The sequence below is a fragment of the Saccopteryx leptura genome, chromosome 2 (genome assembly GCF_036850995.1).
Source record: "Saccopteryx leptura isolate mSacLep1 chromosome 2, mSacLep1_pri_phased_curated, whole genome shotgun sequence".
In the NCBI taxonomy this organism is placed as follows: domain Eukaryota; kingdom Metazoa; phylum Chordata; class Mammalia; order Chiroptera; family Emballonuridae; genus Saccopteryx; species Saccopteryx leptura.
Genome location: NC_089504.1, coordinates 107143402 through 107169243, shown reverse-complemented (window position 1 = coordinate 107169243; position 25842 = coordinate 107143402). Strand labels below are relative to the sequence as shown.

The 25842-nt window shown below is 35.5% G+C and overlaps 1 protein-coding gene across 10 annotated transcripts in view; it reads right to left on the bottom strand.

The window, feature by feature from the left end:
- Window positions 1-25842, bottom strand: part of PPP1R12A (protein phosphatase 1 regulatory subunit 12A) — a 157808-nt gene that overhangs the window by 20031 nt on the left and 111935 nt on the right. For 2 of the 10 annotated variants that reach the window (XM_066368491.1, XM_066368489.1), the window contains exons 9-19: window positions 24894-25018; window positions 17551-17667; window positions 16952-17167; window positions 16363-16457; window positions 15116-15244; window positions 13907-14074; window positions 13331-13507; window positions 7199-7289; window positions 5920-6120; window positions 5117-5285; window positions 3336-3457 (exon numbers count right to left, since the gene is read on the bottom strand). In XM_066368491.1, coding sequence (XP_066224588.1) covers window positions 3336-3457; window positions 5117-5285; window positions 5920-6120; window positions 7199-7289; window positions 13331-13507; window positions 13907-14074; window positions 15116-15244; window positions 16363-16457; window positions 16952-17167; window positions 17551-17667; window positions 24894-25018 — 1610 coding nt within the window. The remainder of the gene's footprint in view (window positions 1-3335; window positions 3458-5116; window positions 5286-5919; window positions 6121-7198; window positions 7290-13330; window positions 13508-13906; window positions 14075-15115; window positions 15245-16362; window positions 16458-16951; window positions 17168-17550; window positions 17668-24893; window positions 25019-25842) is intronic. The other 8 variants (XM_066368497.1, XM_066368493.1, XM_066368490.1 and 5 more) reach the window with 7 other exon arrangements.

Below are 25842 nucleotides of genomic sequence, written 5' to 3'. Positions count from 1 at the left end.
TGGAAATTTTCCTACCCTATTTAGAGGAAGCCTATTTGTTTGCATGGTAGAATCTAAGTAGTTTAGCACATATGGGAAAAAAAGACAACCTGGATTTAGGAAATACTCATAATGAAGAAGAGAAAGCTGGAGGCTAAGCATAAGGAGAAGATATTCCACTTCATATTGTAATAATAATGCATTTATAATAGTCAATATAAGTACCATTTAGTCCTTAAACCATAATGAGGCAGCAGAAATAGAAATCCATCATCTTAAGGAAGAAAAGCTAGATTCTATAAGCTTAGGAAGGTGTATGTAACAGTCCTGTTATGTTTAGGTAGTTTATCCATCTGGAAATTCCTTGGGAGTTTACAGCATGCCAAACAGAAAACCAAAGTCTCAGCAGGTTAAAAGCCTAGAATTCCAGACTATGGATATGGGAATGTCCTATTATAAGGTCTTGAACATCTCAACAAACCTTAAAAGGATAAAAGAAAAGGGAAATGTGCATTCAAAAGTATCTGTCTTAGGCTCACTATAAAAACAGCACAGGTTTTAAAACTAGATCAGCCTAGTTTCACTTTGGTATAGCTATTTTCAGCTATGTGGCTTATGGCAAATGTATTTTAAATTTCTTTGAGCAATAGCTACCTCATACATAGGTGTAAAGATGAAAACTTAACAGAATTGTTCTAAGGAGTCAAGAGAATCTGTACAAACTAACATTTTGGTACCTAGTAAAAATGATATGTGAATATCAGGCTGGAAACAGGAGAAATCAATGCTGCTATTATTACTTATTAATATAATATGCTAATTCCATTAACATAAGCTATTTTTATGCACTGCAGTTTCATGGGAGAACAAAGGAATTGGAAATAAAAAAGGGAGAGGAGCTCAGAAGTCCTGAAAATTAGCAAAAAAAAAAAAAAAAGGAATCTAATAATACAATAGAATGAAAAGTTCACACCACCCTGTGATGACACAGACTATATTTTTGTATGTTGTATCATATAGGTGTGGTAATGCAGGGGAAAGGAGAGCTGTGCTTTGATGTCTGATTAGTACACAATTCAATGCGGCTCAAATTGAAAAGATGAGGATTGCCAACATGGATCTCAGAAAGGATCCTTATAGTGCCAGAATCCAGAGTTGAAGGGAGAGCTAGTCTGAATAATACAGGGGAAATACCTTGCCAAAAGAACTGTGAACCAGAATCGGCTCATTTCTCTACCGGCAACTACCAGGTAATAGGAAATAGAAAAAATTACACTTCAGGAATATGTAAACCCTGTCCATTAGAAAATAATCATAAGAAAAAAAGATAATGAGATGGAGAAACTTTGCAATTAAAAGAGACTCAAAGGGATAACTAATCACCATATATGGTCCGTATTTGAATCCTAACCAAACTAGCAAAGTATAAAACTACAACAAACCATTTATGGCACATACAAATTAACTAGACATTAAAACTGACTGGATATTCAATATTAAGGTATTAATGTTAATTTATTTAACAATAAGCATGATCATCGTATTGTGATTACTATGTGATAACATTGTGGTTATTATTTTAATTTTAAAAAAGATGTCATTATCTCTTAAAAATACATACTGAAATTTTTATAAATGAAATGATATACCTAAGATTTTCTCAAAATAATATGAGAGTTGGGGAAGTGGTAGAAATTAGCTTAAATAATGTATACCTGGGGTGGGATCACTATACTTTTCTGTTACTTCTGTGTGGTTGAATTTTTCTATATTAAAAATTAAAAGAGGGCCCTGGCCAATTGGCTCAGTGGTAGAGTGTTGGCCTGGCGTGCGGAAGTCCCGGGTTTGATTCCTGGCCAGGGCACACAGGAGAAGTGCCCATCTGCTCTCCCTCTCCTTCCTCTCTGTCTCTTTCTTCCCCTCCCGCAGCCGAGGCTCCATTGGAGCAAAGATGGCGCGGGCACTGGGGATGGCTCCATGGCCTCTGCCTCAGGCGCTAGAGTGGCTCTGGTCGCAACAGAGCGACGCCCCAGATGGACAGAGCATTGCCCCCTGGTGGGCGTGCTGGGTGGATCCCGATCGGGCGCATGCGGGAGTCTGTCTGACTGCCTCCCCATTTCCAGCTTCAGAAAAATACAAAAAAAAAAAAAAAAATTGAAAGAAAAAAAAAAGCTTGATCAGGTGGTGACACAGTGGGTACACGAGAGCCCAGGATGCTGAGGACCCAGGTCTGAAACCCCGAGGTTGCCTGCTTGAGCATGGGCTCATCTGACTTGAATGCGGGATCATATACATGACCCTATGTTTGCTGGTTTGAGCCCAAAGGTTTCTGGCTTGAGCAAGGGGTCACTGGCTCAGCTGGAAAGCCCTGCACCCTCCCTCATCAAGGCACATATGAGAAAGTAATCAATGAATAACTAAGGTGCCACAACAAAACATTCTTCTCATCTCTCTTCCTTCCTGTCTGTCCCTGTCTGTCTCTCACTAAAAAATAAAATAAAGTAATATAACAAGACAAATTCTGTTTGCCCTACTATAGTAGTATGCTGCACTGAAATAGTATAAATTTCTCGTTAATAGAGCTATCGTATAGTTATTTTTCCTGCATGTGAATGGCAATGACAGGCATACAACCTGGGATCAGGAATCAAATTCAGTTCCACAGAATTCATTGTTATAATTTGGTAAGTAAAGCACTGCTTCTATTGAGTATCACTGAAGATGGAAATAAATGTTATACATATCTTATGGTCATATCCATGAGAATGTAATCAAATATAAAGCATCTTTTTTTTTTTTTTTTTACAGAGACAGAGAGTCAGATAGGGACAGAAAGACAGGAACAGAGAGAGATGAGAAGCATCAATCATTAGTTTTTCGTTGTGACACCTTAGTTATTCATTGATTGCTTTCTCATATGTGCCTTGACTGTGGGGCTACAGCAGACCAAGTGACCCCTTGCTCGAGCCGGCAACCTTGGGTCCAAGCTGGTGAGCCTTGCTCAAATCAGATGAGCCCGCGCTCAAGCTGGCAACCTTGGGGTCTCGAACCTGGATCCTACGCATCCCAGTCTGAAGCTCTATCCACTGCACCACCACCTGGTCAGGCTCAAGAATCTTTAAGAGAGCAGTTTAGCCATTATAATTTTTATTCTAAAAGAGCTCCTGCTTTTAATAACAAAAATCTGAGTAGTTGTTAACTATCCTTTATAAAAGAACTTTTCCTAATTCATAATGTGGCTCAAAAACACATAGTTATGATCTAAAGAGTACAACCTGAGGCATGTAAAAAGTTACTAGAATGTACTTTTGAAAAGAAGCATACTATCAAGGAGTTCTATTTTAATAGGTTCTCACATCTTGTGTCCAGAATGAAACTCCAGTAGATCTTCTTTTCTCTCTCGGTCGCCGTCGTTCTCTGATTGATTTAGGCTGGGATTTATCTTCTCCTTCTTTCTCCTCTTCTCTCTTTTCTCCCTCTGTTAAGGATTACAATGCAAGACATGGTAGCAATGTACCTTGACAGTATTTTCCAAGGCAAATGTAAAAATAATTCTAAGTCTACCTCCTTTGTGAGGCCTTCTAAAATTCTCTAATCTATCAAATTTTGCCCCTCACTGCTCCTATAACACTTGGTTTAAACATGTATTTGTATCTCATCAGGTACATTCATGAGGATCAAGACAAGAACAAAAGTTCTGCTCAAAAGACACACTTAATATTTGCTGAACAGAAAATAACTGAATCCTAAGAAGAGAATGGGGCTCCACTTATTAATGTCTGATAGGGAGATAGTTATTATACCCAAAGTTAATACTTCAAGAAAACAAGACAGTTCTTAATGATGGAACAGCTAGGATGCATCCTACAGCTTTATCAGTTTCTGCTTCTACTATTCCTAGTTTCTACTAGAGAGCACCTAAGAGCAAATCCTTTTCTTTTTGGAAAAAAATATTTATCTTTTATTAAAAAAATCAACATAGTAAAATATTAGTCTTAAAATCTGTTTCCTTCTTGAGACAGTTAAAATGGCTCCAGATATACACACTAGAAGAATTTTAGGGACTTTGAATATGATTTAAGAAGTACATATATATGGAACAAAGCAATGATTTTTAAAAGGTTCCTTGTTTCATTAGCAAAGAGTCACAGCAAAAGATAACCCAAAAGTATGGTATTCGGAGGGGTTTTAAAAGTTATTTCTAGAATCAGTTTAGAGCAAAGATCTAAAACTCCAACACCTACAAGTGGCAATCAGGTAATAAAAATGTATAAAATGGGCCAAGGGGGTGGGGGCTGCTACTACTTGGCTTCAGCCAATTGACATGTGAGAGGAGTTCAGACCCACTGACGTTAAATCTTCACATTTTCAACAGAAGAAAAAATTTGAACCATTATGTAAATATCTATAATTTTAAACATTGGCTCAAGATTTTTATAAACATTATGTGGCCCTTTCAACTTAGTGGATGAAAGAACTGAAATATTTTAATGACCAACAAAAAAAAAGCAGCTAAAAATTGAAAAAAATTTAATTTTCTGAAGTCTATCCTACATGATTACTGCTATTATCATGACTAAAACTATGAGATTTTGCTTTTAAAACATAAAATGCCTATAATTAGAAATAATTTTATTAGTACCCATCTCTGATTTAAAGTAGACATTAATTAGAGTTTAAATAGTTTATGTGAAATAGAAAATAATAGTGAGCATCTGCAAACCAATAAAGTTAGGAAAAAAAAACCCCTCAAAAAAACAACTTTCCTTCAGCAAGGACATTGTATGTGTTAAATGATTTTAGTTTAAAACAATTTCACAAAAACATGTAAAAGGCAAGAAATAATTTAAAGCACTAATAAACTGCTCCACCAGTTCTTCTATATTGACTTTTATATATTGTAGACATAAAGATTTTTGTGACACCTTGGGTTACAAAGATAAACGTATCAATGTTAGTTCATACAATTTCCTTTTTACATTTTCTACTTTACTCATTCTCAACCATCTTATCATTTAGGTAAAATGAATCCCAGTTGAGAATGTTGTTTCCTTTCTGTTGAAATATTACTTAGGAAAAACAAAATCAAAGGATTCTTTGAAGGAAACAAAGTGTTTTCAAAATTTGTTCTTCTTACCTCTTTCATTTTCTTTTGTTAATCCTCTTGAGTAAGCAGAAGTTATACCTACAAGACTATTTGGCCTGTTTAGTTGACTTGAACCATACAGTGAACTGCTCATGGTAGAAAGTGAAGAGGATGGAGTGGTTGAACTTGAAGTTGATACTGATCTGTAACGCTGATAAGTCTGAAATATTAGATTCAAAATCCATTTGAAATATTTAACACACTTAAAAACAAAACACAAATTCATTTTAATGGAAAAGTAATGTTCTACTCATGCCAAAATAATTTAGATTTCTAATTAAAATACTTTTGAGTATTTTGTATATGGCTTGTTGGAATAAAATCTCTTTTGGATTTTGAAAATCACCAGAATTATTGCCATCATTTTTTTTTTCTTTTTTTCTTTTTTTTGTATTTTTCCGAAGCTGGAAACGGGGAGAGACAGTCAGACAGACTCCTGCATGCGCCCGACCGGGATCCACCCGGCACACCCACCAGGGGCGATGCTCTGTCCCTCCGGGGCGTCGCTCTGCCGCGACCAGAGCCACTCTAGCACCTGGGGCAGAAGCCAAGGAGCCATCCCCAGCGCCCGGGCCATCTTTGCTCCAACGGAGCCTTGGCTGCGGGAGGGGAAGAGAGAGACAGAGAGGAAGGAAGGGGTGGGGGTGGAGAAGCAAATGGGCGCTTCTCCTATGTGCCCTGGCCAGGAATCGAACCCGGGTCCCCCGCACGCCAGGCCGACGCTCTACCGCTGAGCCAACCAGCCAGGGCTATTGCCATCATTTGACCTAGCTGTGTTATTAGTAAACTATTACCTCATCATATGTCCTGGAATACTTTTGCTTATATTCATCTTCTCTAGATGTTTCTGACTCCTTTTTTTCTTCTTGCTTCTCTTTATCCTGTTTTTCTTTTTCTTCTTTTTCTTTTTCTTCATTTTCTTGTTCTCTGGTTCGGATAGAACGACTTCTTCCTATTGTTTTTTCAGCTTCCTGAAGATCAGTCAATGTCACCCCCTGCACACAAAAAAGATAAATTTAATTATGAGAGGCAATAAAGCTCGTTTCAAAGGAATACTTTATAAGCAGATAAAGTAAATGTGAATGTATTAAAAGTCAAATATGCATGTTTAGAATTGGTTTGCAAACAGAAACATTTCTATTTAGCTAGTCATATTATTCTACAAAGAATCATTAGCAGCAAACACAATAACAGGTGTAAGAAATAAAATATGTGTAAGTAATGTCTCTATATTCAAGTAATTAATTCAATAACTTGGGATGACAAAAATACCATATGAATATAAATATTCCCAATAAGTTCAGCAAAAGAAGGAAAAGCCAAAAATGCATTTCTCTATATTAAATTTATATGTATACTGCTCACAAAAATTAGGGGATATTTTATTGCTTCATATTCATTTTGAAATATCCCCTAATTTTTGTGAGCAGTTTATTTGTTTTTATACATGTATATGTACACAGAGATTTTAGTAAAGAAATAATATTGAAGGTTAAGCTTGAAGAATAGATTGGATTTCAAGAAGTAAAGGTTTAAAGACAGAAACATTAATAACAATGTTGAGATTCTAGCAAATAGTTTAGCTTGATATGTAAATAATAAGGATCAAACAGCTGAACCTGAACTCAGGTGCTCTATTGGAGGAAAGGAAAGACACAAAGGGATATACGGAATATAATTACACTGGCAAGGAGAAGGTAATGAGATGATAGCTAACTAGTCTGAATGACACATTTTTTCTCATACTTGCACAATAACTATTTTATATACTGAATAGACCTACTTCCCCCCAACTCCAAATATTCATGGAATTCATTTAAAATTATTAGACATCAAATATGATTAAAGCATCTTAACACTTATCAAATACTGTCAGATACTATATTACGAATAAAAAAATACACCAAGGTAGACATCTGCTAATTAGATGAAATATTATCAGTGTAACCATATTATAAAAAGGTAAAGATTTACTCACATTATATGCAGACATCAATATATTCACAAAAAAGAGAAAAAGAAAAGGTAGTTTGTTTTTAAGTTTCATATATATAGTATCCACATTAAATATACCTGTGTTGATCTTCTAGACTGTCTTGCTTGTCTAGATCTTGCTTTTCTTTGGGATTCTGACTCTTCATCTCTAACAGGAGTGAGGTATGATCTACAGTAATATATAATTGTTAGTTGGAAATACAATACCTGTCAATGTTATTACATATGAATATGTGAGTGATACATACAAGTTTAGCATTTTAATAGATTTTAAGAGTCTTCAGAAAATGGTTACATCCATTCTGAAATTCAACAATGCAATATAATTTTTATATGAGAAAGAACTAATCTTATTAACATAACACATTTTTCAAATTCCTCCTAACTACAGTTTTTTAAAAATTATATGTCATTCCTCTTACCACCTTTTAAAATTCCCCTTCCTAGACCATATGTGAACTTATGTGGCAAAACTCTAGACTATCTATGTCTTTATGGTACAATGATTAGGACTCAATGCAATATTTAGGCTATGGGATGATGAGTGACTAAGTAGTACTCCTTGCATTCATATCACTGTGCACTTATTAATAAAGTTTTTGGCAGACATCATATTCTTGTTCATACTATGAGTTCTCTAAAAACTCAAGTGGTTTTATATATGCATTGCTTTAAATCAGCATAACTCTTGCAAACTGATTTTCTGATGTAAAAAAGAGAACCTGGCATTTATTTCACTAAATTTTATCTTATAAATCTCAGCCTATCTTCTATCCTGTAATAGGACATGAATAATTTCAAAAGCATGAAATTTGTATCAAGAGTTAAGTAATTAAAGGATTGAACAGCAAAGATAACACAGAACCCTGCAATACTTGATAAGTTTTCTTTTTGTATTGCAGACTGTTTTACCATTTTCATACTGTCTATACATCAACTTTACCGTTATATGGCTTTTTATTTTAGATATGACAGATCCTTCCTATTTTTATAATATGCTAATGACTTTTCTGGGACAAGTAATACAAAAGAAGAAGAAATAACCAAGAAACTTGTTGCCTCACCAGGTGGAAGCATAGTGGATCGAGTGTCAGCCTGGGATGCTGAGCACCGAGGTTTGAAACCCTGAGGTTGCTGGCTTCAGCGCCAGCTCACCAGCTTGAACGTGGGATCACAGACAAGATCCCATGGTCGCTGGCTTAAGCTCAAAAGTCGCTGGCTTGGAGCTCAAGGTCACTGGCTTGAGCAAGAGGTCAATGGCTGGGCTGGAGCCCCCTGGTCAAGGCACATATGAGTAAGCAATCAGTGAACAACTAAGATACTGCAACTATGAGTGATGCTTCTCATCTCTCTCCCTGTCCTGTCTCCCCCCCCTAAACAAAACAAAACAAATAAACTTGTTATTAGTTTCAGAAAAATTAATTCTGGAATGTAATGAGGAGCTTGTTTGTTGATACTGGTGTTTTAATTTGGAAAATGCTATACATTCAAATATGTCCACAGGAAAATCACAACATATTAAAGGTCTGCAAACTACTGAGGGAAGAAACTGGATTTACTGTATTTAAACCCGCATTTCCCAAAATCATTTAAGTAGGGGATACTTTTTTTCCCCTTTTGATGGTATACTTATTAAATGTGGAAAAGTGTTCCATGAGATATCAGCTTGGATAAATACGGTCCAATGGCCATTCTTTTCATCCTTTCATTTAACACTTTATGCAACAACTGGCCCTATGCAATTTATTGCTTTTTGAACTTCTATCATATAAGGAGAAGAAAATAAAAAAAGGAGATGAAACCTAAATGTGATAGCAAATACAGTTAAACAGAAGTTTATAGCAGCCCTTATGGCTACATAGCACTTCATCATTTCATAAGCTTCTATAAAAAGTAAGCATGAAATTAACTAGTGCATTCTAACACTTACTATTTGTATGATCAAAGTTTTCATGTTTAATTTAGAACTGGGAAATTTGCATTGCCACTTTGCCCTTTTATTCCCATTAAATTACTAATCAACCATCATACTCTCTTCAGAGGAGCCATGATTCTTTTTCAAGTTTCAAGTTGCCATGAAAATTAATAAAGTTATTTCTTATATCTGGTTTAATATATGCAGGTTAAGGGGATAAAAATTAGTAGTGAGAAGACCTGTAAGATCTGTTCATTTACTTTTCTCAAAAGACATTTGCCTTAGATTAGCATAAAAATCTAGCCTATCAATTTCTAAAACACATATATACTGTATTTCATAGTCTCCATAAAATATTCAGTTCCTTTTTCCATCCTTGGGAGTGCCTATTTGAGCAAGATCTCTAAGAATAGGATGCAGAAAAAAAAAAAATGTTTCATTATTTATGTATTTTTAATTCCAAAGAGCTGATCATCAAAAAGACTATACCAGCCAAACTCCGTCACTGCTTTAATCATTATTGTGTCCTATTGTCAGAATGGATCTCTTTCATATTATTACATAAGGTATATAAACTTTCTCCCTAGTAGTCTTACATTGTTTACAATTTTCTGAGCAATCCAAAGGTTATTTTTAAATTAAGAATTTTTCCAATAAATTCAAATATTCCATATGTATTTTTTAATTCACTGGCATTCATTGGCTGAAATAGTTAATTTTTTTTTTAAAGATTTTATTTTATTGCTTTAAAGAGAAGAGAAAGAGAGAAAGAGAAAGGCAGGGAGAAAGAGGAATGGGAAGCACCAACTCACAGTTGCTTCTCATCTGTGCCTTGACTGGGCAAGCCAAGGGTCTTGAACCGGCAACCTCAGCGTTCCAGGTTGACTCCTTACCCACTGGTCAGGCTATATTTCTTTATAATGTTTGCATTTTGGTTAGTCAACCAAATTACATCTTTAAAAACCTGAATACCAACCCTTGTTTGTCATTAGCTTCTTTCTTTCCAGAGGGAAGCTAAATGGACAAATGGGAGCTGGCTGAGCAAAGGGAAAATGGTGAAAGAGTCGCTATACTAAAGCAACAGTTCCATGTGAATCCATGCCACAAACATGAAGTTATTAAGTTATTAAGAAGGTGCAGGCCTTGGCCGGTTGGCTCAGCGGTAGAGCGTCGGCCTGGCGTGAGGGGGACCCGGGTTCGATTCCTGGCCAGGGCACATAGGAGAAGCGCCCATTTGCTTCTCCACCCCCACCCCCTCCTTCCTCTCTGTCTCTCTCTTCCCCTCCTGCAGCCAAGGCTCCATTGGAGCAAAGATGGCCCGGGCGCTGGGGATGGCTCCTTGGCCTCTGCCCCAGGCTCTAGAGTGGCTCTGGTCACGGCAGAGCAACGCCCCGGAGGGGCAGAGCATCGCCCCCTGGTGGGCAGAGCGTCGCCCCTGGTGGGCGTGCAGGGTGGATCCCGGTCGGGCACATGAGGGAGTCTGTCTATCTCTCCCCGTTTCCAGCTTCAGAAAAAAAAAAAAAAAAAGAAGGTGCAGTCTTGCAGTTGGAAAAGACTATGGAGAATTAGAAATACTTAGACAATGAAAGAATTTGCTATCGTGCTCGATCTGTTTAAAGCCAGATTTTCCTCCTTACTCCACCCCCCGCCAAAATTAATCCAATGAAAATCCTATCTAACAAAAACAGGGCTCCTTATCCAATCCTGATCAATAAAAGCAGCAAAATTCTAAAATACAGTGGATATGAACAGTGTGCATGGTCATTTTACATGATATCCAAAAGTATATAATATCTAAAAGTACATTTTAGGTATGTAATGATATCCAAAATGGCATAAAGGTGTTGAAACTAATTTTTTTCAGGCCACAATATATCCTTAAATCATCTTATATACATTTTGGGGATACATTTTCAACCATATACATTTCTAAAAAATTAAATAAATTTATTTAAAAGACAAACAGGAGAGGCAAACAATGTATTCAAAATTGCAAACAAATACTTGACGTGAAACAAAACACAAACATTAATATTACTGCAAACATCACTGAAACAAGGTAAGACAAACAAATTATATGTAAGAAACCAGAAAACATATCAATAGGCACATTTTGTTTCTAATGCTGTTAGAATCTGCTCTGTCCTTACAAATCTCCAAATACTTAGTACTCAATCTAGGATTATTACTAAAAAGTTGAAACTTAACTTTCTATAACATAAAAAAATTAAAAATTCTGAGATTAAGAATAATTTGTTCTGAAACAACATATGATTCTGGGGAGATACTCATTAGACTTTGTTGTTGGAAAAATTTTATAAAGCATGGAATGCTAGAGTTAAAAAAGGATTCTAGAAGTTAAAAATTATATAAATCAAACACCTCATTTTACAAAAAAAATTCTGATTAGAAAAGACTCCTAACTTTAGGATTAAGGCAGAGCAAGGAGTAAAAACACCAATGACTTCTGATACTTTTCCCTCTTTATGCTCCCTCCTACCTCATAAAAGTGAAATCCTCAAATGTATTTTCACTAGAAAAGAATGACAAATGACTATGCTCCTCTAATTTTTGTTGGCTGTACGATCTCATTAAGAATACTTCAGTCCTGGCTGGATAACTTGGTTGGTTAGGGCATTATCCCAAAGTGCAGAGGCAGCTGGTTTGATCCCCAGCCAGGGCACAAATGGGACAGATCTATGTTCCTGTCTCTCTCTTTCCTGTTCTAAAATCCCCTCTTTAAAATCAATCTATTAAAAAAAAAACCACTTCAAAAACCTAAAACTGACTTAAATTTATAAAAAATAAGAAAAAGCCCTGGCTGGTTGGCTCAGTGGTAGAGCATCGGCCTGGTGTGCAAGGGGTCCCGGGTTCGATTCCCGGCCAGGGCACACAGGAGAAGCACCCATCTGCTTCTCCACCCCGCCCCTTCCCCTCTCCTTCCTCTCTGTCTCTCTCTTCCCCTCCCGCAGCGAGGCTCCATTGGAGCAAAGATGGCCCGGGCGCTGGGGATGGCTCCTCGGCCTCTGCCCCAGGTGCTAGAGTGGCTCTGGTCGCAACAGAGCGATGCCCCGGAGGGGCAGAGCATCGCTCCCTGGTGGGCGTGCCGGGTGGATCCCGGTCGGGCGCATACGGGAGTCTGTCTGACTGTCTCTCCCCGTTTCCAGCTTCGGAAAAATACCAAAAAAAAAAAAGAAAAAATATTTAACATTTAAAAATTCAACATTTTGTTACTTTTTATATATTCACCACAAATACTGCTGTAAGGATCTACATGTAAGGATGCACTGAGCGAGGCACCAGAGACCAAGGATGTGTAAGACTGTCTAGGAACACTATGTGCCAGAAATAAAACAGAGTTAATCTGGTCGGTATTTTACTAAGAAAATACCAGTTATGTAACTAATTTAACTTTGCAAGAATAAAATATAAAAAAGGTTACATTTAGCCTAAGATTTTCTTCTTTGTCAAGAGGAAAAGCAAAATTCAAAGCTAGAGACTATGAATGATATAGCAGAAAGGAGACCAGACTGCCTCTTCTGTAATCTCAGGTGTAGCCTTAGCTTTCACACTATAGAAAAGTGGAAAATTCACATAGTATCTCTGAGTCTCAGTTTCCTTCTGTAAATTGAGGATATCACAGAATAGATAAGTTCCTTTCTAAATCTCTGATTCCATTCCCTTACAGCAGCATACAAAATAAATTCATAGACTCTTAAAAAGATTTAATTAATGAGTACCTTTCATATACCAGAATTAAAGCTAAGTAAATGTATTCAACACAGTTAAAGTTATTTGGCTTATACATATCTACAAGAAGCCATTTTTCACCAAGAGAATCTTAAAATAAAACTCTCAAAAATAATAACATAACAGTTTAATATCCATCAGAATTCTTAATAATGAGGGGAATAAAAAACCCTGTTTTTGTTACGTTGTATTTGGTTTTCCAGGAGTATGCCTGCGTGTTAGGATCTTCATTACAAAAATGTCTTAAATTAAAGCACCATTAAAAAAAGTAAGATGGCTAACTAAGTAAGAGGCATCTGTCTGGCTCAATGCCTTTAAACAAAGACGTCACTTTTCTTCAAGGTGGGTTATTAAGCCTGAACACTAATAATGGCTAATTATACCAATTTACATAATTCTGATCTGATACAGGTTACTTCATTTATTAACTTACTGAAGAGATGGTAACCAACTTCACAAGATTAAAACAAAACAGAACAAAACAAAACAAACAACTTTCACACTGGGCAAGATATAGCAGCAGTCCTAGTAGGACCTTTACACACCTGCGTCTCTCCCTGACCTCTGATGTGGAGGAGACAGTGCCAGCAGTAGTTGTAGTCAGGGTTGTGGTAGAGGCTGCAGCATTTACAACAGTTGGAGCAACAGGAATGGTCACTGCCGTAGGAACACTGTCCTTTTCTTTTTCAGTACTATCCTCAGCCCACAAACGATTTGAGGTACTATAGCATCACAAGCAGCAACACAAAAAGAGAAAAGGAAAACAGCTAAACGATGAAAGCACTTTCTAGCAGCTGAAAACATGTGACTACAGGGATGGATTTTTTTAAAACACAAGGCAACACAGCTTTTAACTATGAACCAAAAAGCTCAACCAGAGCTGTCAAAGAAGGGGAATTTATATTTTAAGCAGCCTAATTCAAGGAATGTTTGTAATTCAGGAATCTAATTTATTTTCCCCAGACATGCATATCAGCCTCTTTTTGGAATAAGTTTTTGTTTGTAAATCATTTTAACAAGGTAAATGAAAAAATCCAGAGCCCCACAATCTTCTAAACAAAAATGCATGCACATACATAAGCACATAGTCGGCCTGAACACAAAATGTATCTGCAACTCACCTGCTTTGTGTGCCTGCTGAGGAAGAACCCGTGGTAATCTTTGTAGTAGTGCTTGTGCTGGAGAGCAGGCTTTTCTGAAGCCCAGCTGCAGAGGTAACTGTTGGTGTTGATGTGGTGCTTGGAACACTAGAACTAATCAAATCATCTTGTCTTCTACCAAAGGAGCAACTAAAGGAAAGAGTCATATCTATATAGGATGTGTTTGTATGTGTATTCTTTAGTTAATGTCTATACATTATACAGAGTCACAAGGCTAAGGAAAGTCCAAAAACTGTGTTCCTAAATACTCCACCAGCTCCAGCACCAAGAGTTGCACCTACGACCTGCTAGAGTTTAGATGATTTCACTCATTTGGTAGTGTATTATTTTACTGCCTCCCCATCTCCCCAACAAAGGCTGGCTCAAAGATGAGCTGATCTGATGGTTTACATTTCTGGAACTGTTCCAGATCACATGGTCATGCCAGGCTGGCTCTGAGAAAAACACTTTGGTTTGGATTTATTTGGGAAAGCTAAGACAGACATTTTTGAAGAAAATTGTTGCAGCAATGGGTCACAACCTCAGGAGCGATCCATGCCTATATTATACTTGTCTTTTACTCTTCTTTTTGGTTGCTTTAAGCCATGAAATAATTTATAGACACCCCCCCCCATGATATTACCAACATTCTAATTCAAGGCATTACCATAGTTCTGAGTTCTAAGACAAGTGAAAACATTCCAGGTCACAAAATGATGACCAGATCAATCAAGACAATGATCTACTTCAACTGCTCCAGTCAATTATATAAGGAGTTCTTTTTAATATGCTACTATCTAAATAATACTTCATAATATATCAAATTTAATTAAATAGATATACAGCAGGTCCTTAAATAATGTCATTTCACTCAATATCTTTTCCTTGTAAGACTGATGAGATGCTATAGAAACTTAGCCTAAGGTAAAATTGGTTTTGTCAAACGTCATTTTGCTTAAAGTAGCAGAACCTGTTCATGTGAGGACTCACTGTAATATAATAGGAAGGTATTACTAGGAGCAGTTTCACTCATCTTTAAATATATATTCTGTGTCTTTAATGAAGTTTTATTTAAATAACAAATAATATATTTAAGAAAAGCACATATTTTTCTTATGATATTAAATTGAGGATCCAATTGGCTCATATTTTTATAAATACCTAAAAGTTACTTAAGATTTATATTACTACCTTTTATGGTAAGTTGATCCTTCATTAATTGAGCTATTCTTTTTGAGATCGTCTTCCCATTTTCTTCTTGTATAGGAACTACTTGTTCGCAAACTTGAAGAGTCTCTGTAAAAAGAATATCCCCAGATTCTGGTAGATATTTTATAAATAGGGTTAACAAAGCTGTACATTAATAAACATTAGCAGAAGTAGAAACTAGAAAATCCTTTGGGAAAATACTTTGGATTATTTAGTAAGAAGTGGAATTAATTCCAGTTCTAAGATTTTATCCCTAAAATATAATCCTATTTATAGGGGAAAATTAAGATGTTTACACAAGTTTAATTTATGATCACAAGATATTAGATAATTTAAATGTTCATAGTTTGAAGAGGGGAAATGGTTACTTTAACCTCAACACATCTACTCTATGGAACATTACGTAATGATGAAAACAATGTTAACTGAAAATACATATTAGCACAGGGGTCCCCAAACTTTTTACACAGGGGGCCAGTTCACTGTCCCTCAGATCGTTGGAGGGCCGGACTATAAAAAAAACTATGAACAAATTCCTATGCACACTGCACATATCTTATTTTAAAGTAAAAAAACAAAACGAGAAAAAATACAACATTTAAAATAAAGAACAAGTAAATTTAAATCAACAAACTGACCAATATTGCAATGGGAACTATGCTCCTCTCACTGACCACCAATGAAAGAGGTACCCTTCCAGAAGTGCGGCGGGGGCCGGATAAATGGCCTAAGGGGGCCGCATGTGGCCCGCGGGCCGTAGTTTGGGGACCCCTGTATTAGCATATAAGACTGTGTATGAGATGTAAGATAAAGTCAAGATACAAAATTGGATGTATCATGATTATAACTACATATATTGAAAAGCGGACACACTCTATGTACAGAAACTAGGAAGAAACAAATTAAATTAACTATGGGCATTTTCCCACCCTTCTTCTTTCTCCTTTCCATATGTTCCACAAAACTGGAGAGCATGTACTAGTTTGTGACATCATTTGCCACGATTACCCCTCACTCTGAGCCAACCACAATCCCTTTGTTGTTGTTGCTATCTCATGAACATACAACCCAGAACTTCTCAGGAGTCTTCGGTGTTCTATTAGAAATACCCTCCATCTCTTCCCATAATCCATATCCCACATAATTACAATAATGCTCATGTTTTAATTCTCATGTTAGATCATAAAGATACCACAGTAAAAACATAAAGCAAATTATAATGAATCTACCTGTTTTCTTTCTCTTCAATGTCAGATGTACTGGCTAGTCGTCTTGGTATTGTAGGTGTAACATATGCAAGCCTAGTTCCTTTACTATCTTTCTCCTACACAGTAGAAAAGAAACCATGAATGAAAATAAAATCTGTGTGATAGTTAGAAGCAAGAGTACTTACTAAAGAAAGCATATTCAAAAATGTATAATTACACAGCCCTCACAATTTACTTTATAATATATTTCCATAGTTCCTAGCTAAACTCTAAAACAGATGTCTATCAATAATTCAAGTTCTAAACTTAGAAAAACTCCTAATAAATAAAATAAACTTGCTCCTTGATACATTTTATTGTAAATTCTCAAGATAAAGGGTTCTTTTAAATGAGTATGTACTCAAATCTGATTCCATATATATGGAATCAAAAACAAATATATATTTGTTTAAGCTAGGTACATTTGAATTAACATGTAATTCATTAAGTTAGGTGAATTAGGTTGATACATAAATCTAATGATTGATACATAGTAGAAAATCCAACAAATCTGATGTTCCTGGAAGACAAATCATAGTTTTTCTAGAAACCAGATTATGAAATAAAGTACCTTTTCTTTATTATCCAAAGCGGAGGAAAGTCTGGGACTTGAAGCTGAACGCATAACACCTGCAGTATCTTTTTCTTTCTGAGCCTCTTTAGCTGCTGTGATTTCTGCAAGGGCACCATAACTGCCAGTCTTTCTAAGTCCTAACCTCCAAGATGCAGGAGACTCATCTTTTCTCTCTTCTTCTTTGGAAGAAATTTTTGTAGTTGAGGCTGGAAACTGTTTTATATTTTAAAGGAAAAGAAAAAATAATTATCAAGACATCAGTCCTTAATAGAAATGATAAGTTTAGAGAAAAAAATGTTTAAGATTACAGTTAATAGTTTCAGGAGAAACACTTTTACTAAGTAGATTAGTTAATGTCTTAGTCAAAAGTGTAAAAAATCTAAAACTGTAAAAAGGAATGAGTTACCTTTCCAGAAGTTAGATTTAAGAAAACACACTCCACACTTTATATCACACAGAAAAATTATGATGCAAATACAGAGAACAGAAATGACACACCGTAAGAACTTAAAACCATGCATCTTTGGAACCAATGTTCACATTAAACTTGTTATGGCGTAACCTAACATAAACCCTTGCACATAGAAATGCCTCACCATAGATTTTTCACCCTTAGTGGGCACAAGAGCAATGCCAGTTTTGCGCAAGCCCTGCCTCCATGATGCGGGATCTACTGATTCCACCACAGGCATGATAGGAGCAATGAAATCATACTAAAGCCAATTAAAATAAGACAGGTAAAGAGATAAAGGTTGAAAGCATGAACACAGAAAAGGAAGTTATGAACAAAACACACTTTTCTCTTTTATAAAAGAATTTTATAATAAATTAAAACCCAATAATTGGATAATAATAAAATCTTTAAAAGTTACTGGGAACAAATTCCACTTTCAGCATGAGATCATCAGAAAGAATCTAACAGAAAAACTTTTAAAGCAGTTAAGGACATATAGAGCAGAAAATATTATAGAATGTGGGTAAACATACTACTGCACTTGAATTTTATTTTTATTCATTTATATATTTGGGTTAAAAAATTTAAATCCAGCATAATCAACAAAAAAAGTAATGTGACATTTTCTAGTTATAATATTTTTTCAGTAATATTTTAAATATTATAACTTTATATTTACTGTTTGATTTTCCACTAAATATTAAACATTTTAACTGAAAACTATTTTGTACAAATATTTGTTTCATTTCTAGGGCTTTCCTTCCAATAGCCCTAAAAATGAAACCCGTTATATCTTTAAATAGTTCATGTCAACAACTTCACTTACAGAATTTAAATATTCAATCAGAGTTAAGTATAGATGGGTGAATACAGAAACTAAGCAGCTGCTACAAGCATAGGATATCTAACAGTTAAAAAAAAATCCCTTTTTTTTCATATTTATTGCCGAAGTTTGATATACTCAGCAGTTTAATAGAGCTTGTTAGAGCACCATGATGTTGGAAGGTTACTCCATAGACAAAAGTGTTATAAGATACCTCTGGTACTTGCAGTAGTTAATTCCTATCAATAGCAGTAGGCCTGGAAACAGACTCGTGATATGCAGCATCCCCAGATTCCTAAGTGAGCACTGAGGCATTCCAGAGCGCCAGGACGAGACCTCAGGGGCGCTATGGGATGCTTTAAAGTTGTGAAAGAAGCACAGTGACATCTGTTGGGCATTGTACAACCTGTTATTATTAACTTATTTGCACTTAACTACTGAATAAATGAAACAAATTGTTATTTCTTTCAGCAAAGTAGCACTGTGAAAAAAAATTAGTAAAATGTTAAGGGCTCATGATTGAAAAAGTTCAGGAACCTCTGTAATGTTTTATGCCACAAGACAGGTGATTGGAACTGATTTCTGAGATTTAAAGCTGTAGTCCTCTAGAACAGAGGTGACAAACCCTTTTCTGTAAAGGGTCAAACTGTAAATTTTAGGCTTTGAGACTAGAGTCTTGGCTGTAGCTACTCATCTATGCTGTTGTAACATGAAGCAGCCAAAGGTGAAAAATGTGGCTGTGTTCCAATAAAACTTTATGTAGAGACGTTGGAATTTAAATTTATGTCACAAAAGATTCGTCTTTTGAGTCCCTCCCCTACAACCATTAAAAAAATGTAAAACCGGCCCTGGCCGGTTGGCTCAGCGGTAGAGCGTCAGCCTGGCGTGCGGGGGACCCGGGTTCGATTCCCGGCCAGTGCACATAGGAGAAGCGCCCATTTGCTTCTCCAACCCCCCCTCCTTCCTTTCTGTCTCTCTCTTCCCCTCCCGCAGCCAAGGCTCCATTGGAGCAAAGATGGCCCGGGCGCTGGGGATGGCTCCTTGGCTCTGCCCCAGGCGCTAGAGTGGCTCTGGTCACGGCAGAGCGACACCCTGGAGGGGCAGAGCATCGCCCCCTGGTGGGCGTGCCGGGTGGATCCCGGTCGGGCGCATTGGGAGTCTGTCTGACTGTCTCTCCCCGTTTCCAGCTTCAGAAAAATACAAAAAAAAACAAACAAAAAAAAAGTAAAACCATTCTGACTTGTAAGCTATACAAAAGCAGGTAGTGTGGGCCAGGTTTGGTCCACAGACCACGATTACCAATTCTTGCCCTATAACCTCCCCAAAACAGAAACAAATGTTATTTTCCATGATAAAATAGACAGCAGGTAACATTTACTGAGTGTTGTAACAGAAACTAACATTCAAGAAGTGTTTACTGGTGTCAGTCCATAAGCTAAGTGCTTCGCATGGGTTATCTCATTAAATTCTTATAACCACCCAGTGAAATACTACTATCACTACTATCTTAGAGTTGAGAAAACTGAGGCAGTATTATCAATTTTTAAACATTTGTCACACTATAGTGACTGATATACTTCCGTTCTTTCTAACATGAGTTTGCATTTAAGTTCTAGTGTATGTATTCAAAAGCACCTTTTGATTTTATTTGGTGCATAAGTGAATCTCTTTGAAATACTCAACTGTACCCACTCCCTCAAACTTTTATTTTGGCTTTTATAATAGGTCACTATTTTACTTCCTACTGTTCTGATCACCCTCTTTTTTGGTCTTCTTGTTGTTAGCAACTTCCCTTGTCATAGCCCTGCAACGTAAGTACATACTCCAAAAGTGTTCTCAGATCTCTTAAACTCTCTTTCTAGTTTCTTCCCCTGGAGGTTGGAAGTAGGGTGTTCTCTACTTCCTCAGGCTAAATATTAACTGTGTTCAGCTTATTCTCCAATATGTTACTCTCCAGCTCAGTCCTAACTTCTAAATTCTCATTCTTGAAATTTACCTTTAGCATGGCCTATCTAGAATGATAATTGGAACGTGAAACTCAGCATGTATGAAATCAAACACCTTTATTTTTATTAGATTTTTGTCATCTTCCTTCATTTAGAAATTAGGTGCCAAGCATCTAAATCTCTTCCTCTCCTTTATAGGCCACTGTAAGTTCTCTAGTTTGTATTCTTATTCTGGGCAACTTTACTGATTCTCTAATAGACCTTCACTCAACCAGTTTCTCACCTTCAAATGCACCTGTACAAAGTTTTCAAAATAATATTCTATAAAGAATAATTCTATCACGGCCTTGTTCAAACATCCATAATTCTCTACTATCTGTCAAACTGTAAATGAATGTTACCAAAGAAATAAAAACATTTCACAATTTGGCTTTACGTTTTCAGTTTTATTTTGCATATGTACCCTATAAATTAATCAAACTAGACAACTCATTTTTCATGCAAAATACTCTACATTATCCTTATTTGGTTCAGATTATTTTCGTTTCTCTCTTTCAACAAACTGTACAAACCTTCCTTCTCTGTTTAGTTGAAATATTGCCTACTTATTCTTCAATATCTCACATATCCTAATTCCATTACCTCAAACATGATTTCTTCCACTTTTAAACTATAATTCTACATTTGTACACTTAAAAACAAACTTTACTTAGTTAATTTAGGAGAGAGAGAACATCAATCTGTTCCTATAGGTGCCCTGACTGGGGATCAAACCTCTATGCTTTGGGATAAAGCTCTAAGCAACTGAGCTACTTTACTTATCCAGGGCTACATTTGTATACTTTTATTGGCATACTTCATATACCTACAGTGCACAGTAGTCTTTTCTTAAATTACTATTATGCTAAATAATTAGATTCAATTAACTAAGACATTTTTAAATTTTATATTTTATTTATTAATTTTGGAGAGGAAACAGAGGGTGTGGGGAGAGGAGCAGGAAGCATCAACTCTCGTAGGTGCCTTGACCAGGCAAGCCCAGGCTTTCCATACGGCAACCTCAGCGTTCCAGTCTACACTTTACCCACTGAGCCACCACAGGTCAGGCAACTAAAACATTTAATTCCAAGTAAATTCTGATTTTTATCACCTAGTAAAGAAAAAATAGTTTGCCTTATTGAAATCAAAAAGCATACAGCAAAGTAGGTAATCGTCTCCAGAGATCCCAGAAACATTTATTTGACTAGAGAGCTATATAAACTTATTGTTGGTTAAAATTTTAATCATAAAATCAAAGTGATGGTTTTATATCTAACATTTCCACAAATCATTGGCTTGTCTCACTACTACAGAAATCGTTCTTTATTTTTAGCTGAAGAAGTTGAGAGCTTAAAGGAAGATCGTTCAAAATAAATACATTCGTGTTTCTCTGTAGTTACTCTGACTTATTATGTAGAATAAAAATGATATTTAATACTGTTTTAGAGCTTCCTGGTTTGTGATCTATCCTTTACCATATGTGTGTATGTGAGGGCTCATGTGTAGTTTATGGACTGGTGGAGAAAACTCGAGAACTTAAGATAACTCTGTCTAAATATTAGAAGCAGAATAGTGAGTGGGAATCTAAAAATGGAACTCATTTGTAAAATCTTTAAAAATAATTTTACAAATTAACAACTCATATAAAGAAATTTGTATCCCTTAGGTCTCAAAGTTATGGGAAAAACCTTGCAACAAACTAAAAAACACTAAATTAAAAGTACAAAATATATTAATATTACTGAACATTAGTAAGAGGCTTTAAGTATCATACAATACTGATAAAAAGACTGCTCTATCCATTAAAATAATACTTCACATTTTTTGTACACTGTGAATGTATTGCATTATTTTAATTTTATTTTTTTAATGTTTATCTTATTATAGACTTTAGAGAGAGAAAGAGAAAGAACAGGAGAGAGACAGGAACATCTGTTCCTGTATGTACCCTGAACTGGGATCAAACTGGCAACTTCTGTGCTTCAGGACAATGCTCTAACCAATTGAGCTTTCCAGTCAGGTGGGATGTATTGTTTTGAATAAAATTTGGCTACAAACTTTAAAAAACAAAGACTAAAACAATATAATCTTCAAATTAAGTTATGTTTGAAATCGAATATTGGAATTTCTAAATATTCAAATTATAGAAGCAAATATTGTCATTAGATCGATTTAATTACAAAATCATAAGTAATTCTGAATAAGAATTTTATAAGCAACAGGTTTTTAGCTCACGAATCTAACAGAGTTATTAAGTATTTGCTTTCAATTAGGGTAACTGGTATAAATCAAGAAGTAAACTGCCATAAATCTGGAGTTATGCTTGAAAAAACTGTAATTAATCACAAGAAGTCTATTGTAATTATTTGACTGTGGTAAGAAAGACACAGCTTAGATAAATACGCAAAAGAATGACAGCCCGCCTGACTGGTTGTGGTATGGTGGATAGAGCGTTGACTTGGGAAGCTGAGGGCCCAGGTTTGAAACCTGGAGGCTGGCTTGATTGCAGGTTCATCAAGTTTGCATGAGGGCTCACCAGCTTGAGCATGGGATCATCAACATGATTCCAAGGTTGCTGGCTTGAGCAGGGGTCATTGGCTCAGCTGGAGGCCCCGGGTCAAGGCAATGAAAAAACAACTAAAGTGCTGTAAGTATGAGTTGATGCTTCTTATTTACCTCTCTGTTTCTGTCTCTCTCTCTCTCTCTCTCTCTCTCAAAAAAAAAAAAAAAAAAAAAAAAAAAAAAAAAGAACAACAGCCAGTTTATTGGCCAACTTCTAAAGGAATGGAGCTATTGGGAGCTTTTTATAATCCCTGTTCCAACAGATAATAAATCAAAAGAGCTGAAGTTTAGTATTCATTAAGTATACAGAAGTGCTAGGATTAAATACAACTTGAAAGCAGCACATGGTGACACCATTTATGTATGGCACGATAACGATCTTAAAAATTCTGCAGACAGTTTGCTTCTGGAGAATTCCATGTTCAAGCACAGAAAATTTTGATCATATGAACATGAGATCTGGCTGAATTCAAGAAGCCTTTAGGTTCTAGAAAAAGTTTAGACAAGTACTCATTCGTATACTTTATGGATATTCAAACTGTCCCAGTGAAACCCATATATTTCTACCACTAAAAATTCACATTACTGCCTTCCTTAGGGAAAGTCTGAGAAGAGGATTATTACTAACAATAAAGATTTTAAAACATACTTCTCTACTTTGTGATTTTAAAAGATGCATATTTTGACCACTTGAAGCCAAGTCCAAAGAATAGCAAGACTGACACTGATAGAAACACTATAGAGATTTAATATCAGACCTCAAACCCAAGCAACCCAAATAATGTCAGACAAGCGACAAAATAAAAATCCAAAGGCAGAGAATTATGACAATTATACAAGATGTACAATTTCTGAATGTATCCTTGATTTGAAAACAAACAAACAGAAAGATGTAACTGCAACTTGAAGGGAAACTGGGAAAATCTTGAGTGCAGTTTGTACATTAGTGAACATAGATAATAGTATCATATCAAAGTCATTTTTCCTGAGTATGACATTTTTAGTACGGGAGTAAAAGATAATGACTTTGTACCTAGGAGATACATACTCAAGTATTTAGAGGTCAAGGGTTACATTACTTGCAACCAATTCTTATATGGTTCTGCAAAAATAAGTATGTGTGTAAGTGTGTTAGTTTGTGTGTACATATACAGAGGGGCATGAGTGTGCTCATTAAAGGATAACTAAGGGGCTGGTAGAAAGAAGCCTTTAAAAAGAGATAAGCAGGTAAATAAACACACACACTCTCTCTCTCACATGCACACACACACCCGAATGCTTAATCTTTAAATCTTTAATTTGGGTTTAAAGAAGTACAGGTTCTAGACTAGCAGGGGAAAAAGAAAGTCTTTAAAAAGACTAACACATTAGTTAAAGAGCGGTTTGGTAGAGAAGAGGAAGCAAGAAGGACATAGAACAAATGGAAAACAGAGTAAGGGAGAAAAGGAAGATATGAAACTAACATTTTAGAAACTTCAGTCACTAGCCAGGCTCTCTCAACCAAAGCTTATAATGTTAACTTTGTTTATTATCTTTTCTTGGGGGGACAGATTAAAAAAAATAGTAACTTGGTCAAGGTATAAATTTACAACAGGTGGCGCCAGGTGCTAATCTCTGGTTTTTCATCAAAGATCATACCCTTACTGGTATGCCATACTTGCATGTTTGGATGGTGCTTTGTATTGAGTTAGAGAATGTAGAATCTAGTTTTCCCATTGACTTGTCATGGTACTTTCTGTGCTTAACTTAATACTCACATGAAAAGTATCAAAATGTACCTTTCCTTAAGAGATAAAAGATAAAAAGCCTGTGTTTCTCAAAGTTTCAACTGAAATAAAAACTACCCTGATTAATTTTCATATGAAAATTTTGATCTTTATACCATTTATTTCTAATAACTATCAACTATAATATCAACTGCAACAAGCATTAAAAAAGAATACAGTATGCTTCATAGGAAAATCTCAGCCAAATTAAAGGAAGAAAAATATATTCTTCTAAAACCTGAAATGTTTTTGGAATAAACAATACAAACTTAGAACTGTCTCAATGCTTTAGTCCAAATGGAACTTAAACAGGATATATGTATCTGTAGCAAACATAATTTTGGCTTACCTTTTTTATAGGTGATGTAGGCGTTGCTTGACCAGACGACACAGTAGGTGTTGTAACAGCTACAGGAGCTGCTTGTGTACTGGAAGTATTGGCATTAGTTACAGAAGCCATGGGTTTTGTCTTATCTATTACAAAAAAAAAAAAAACAAAAAAAAACATTATGAGTCAAAATTCTATATGAATTTGGTTTTAATGGCTGGGAAGCACTATTTTATATTCTATTTTTTGCTTAAGGTTTTGTTAGTCCAAAGTCTTCTCCCACTATTATTATTCCTTTTAACAGGTGAATTTTTAAGGAGTTTCTAGAAATGTCTGTCTGTATGCTAATATAAACAAGATAATATAAAGAAATACAACAAAGCTTCAAAGAATTAAAAGAATAACTAGAATTTGACTTTTGTATTTCTAATACAGTGGAAATTAAAAAACCCCATCAAATTAATATTTAAAATTTGAATGCATAAATACACTATATTAACTTCAAAAAATTACAAGAGTTGTACAATTCTCTAATGGATAAACAACTTATATATCTAAAACTGACGACTTCTCTTTATTCCAGGAAATCTAAAAGTGCTTTTGGTCAACAGACAGCTTCGATTCCTGACAAAAAGTATGCTTCAATGTCACAAAGAGCATGTTTTCACCTCTAAGAGTTAAATGAGCACAATATCAGGTTAAATCTCTTTTCACAATTGATTGAGACAATTTCAAATGGTAATGAGTTAGAAAAAAATTTTTTGTAAACATTAGAAAAATCAATTTAACGCTAGAAAAAAATTCAAAGGCTATTTTTGAACATACAAATCAGACTTTTACCAAAGTGTTGCCATATAATTGAAGTCTTTAACTATAATTTATAAGTGAACTAGAAAATCTTACTTTATAAATAGTCAAATGTCATTTTATCTAGTTTTAAGGTATTCCTTTAGTTTCAAAATGGGGTAGG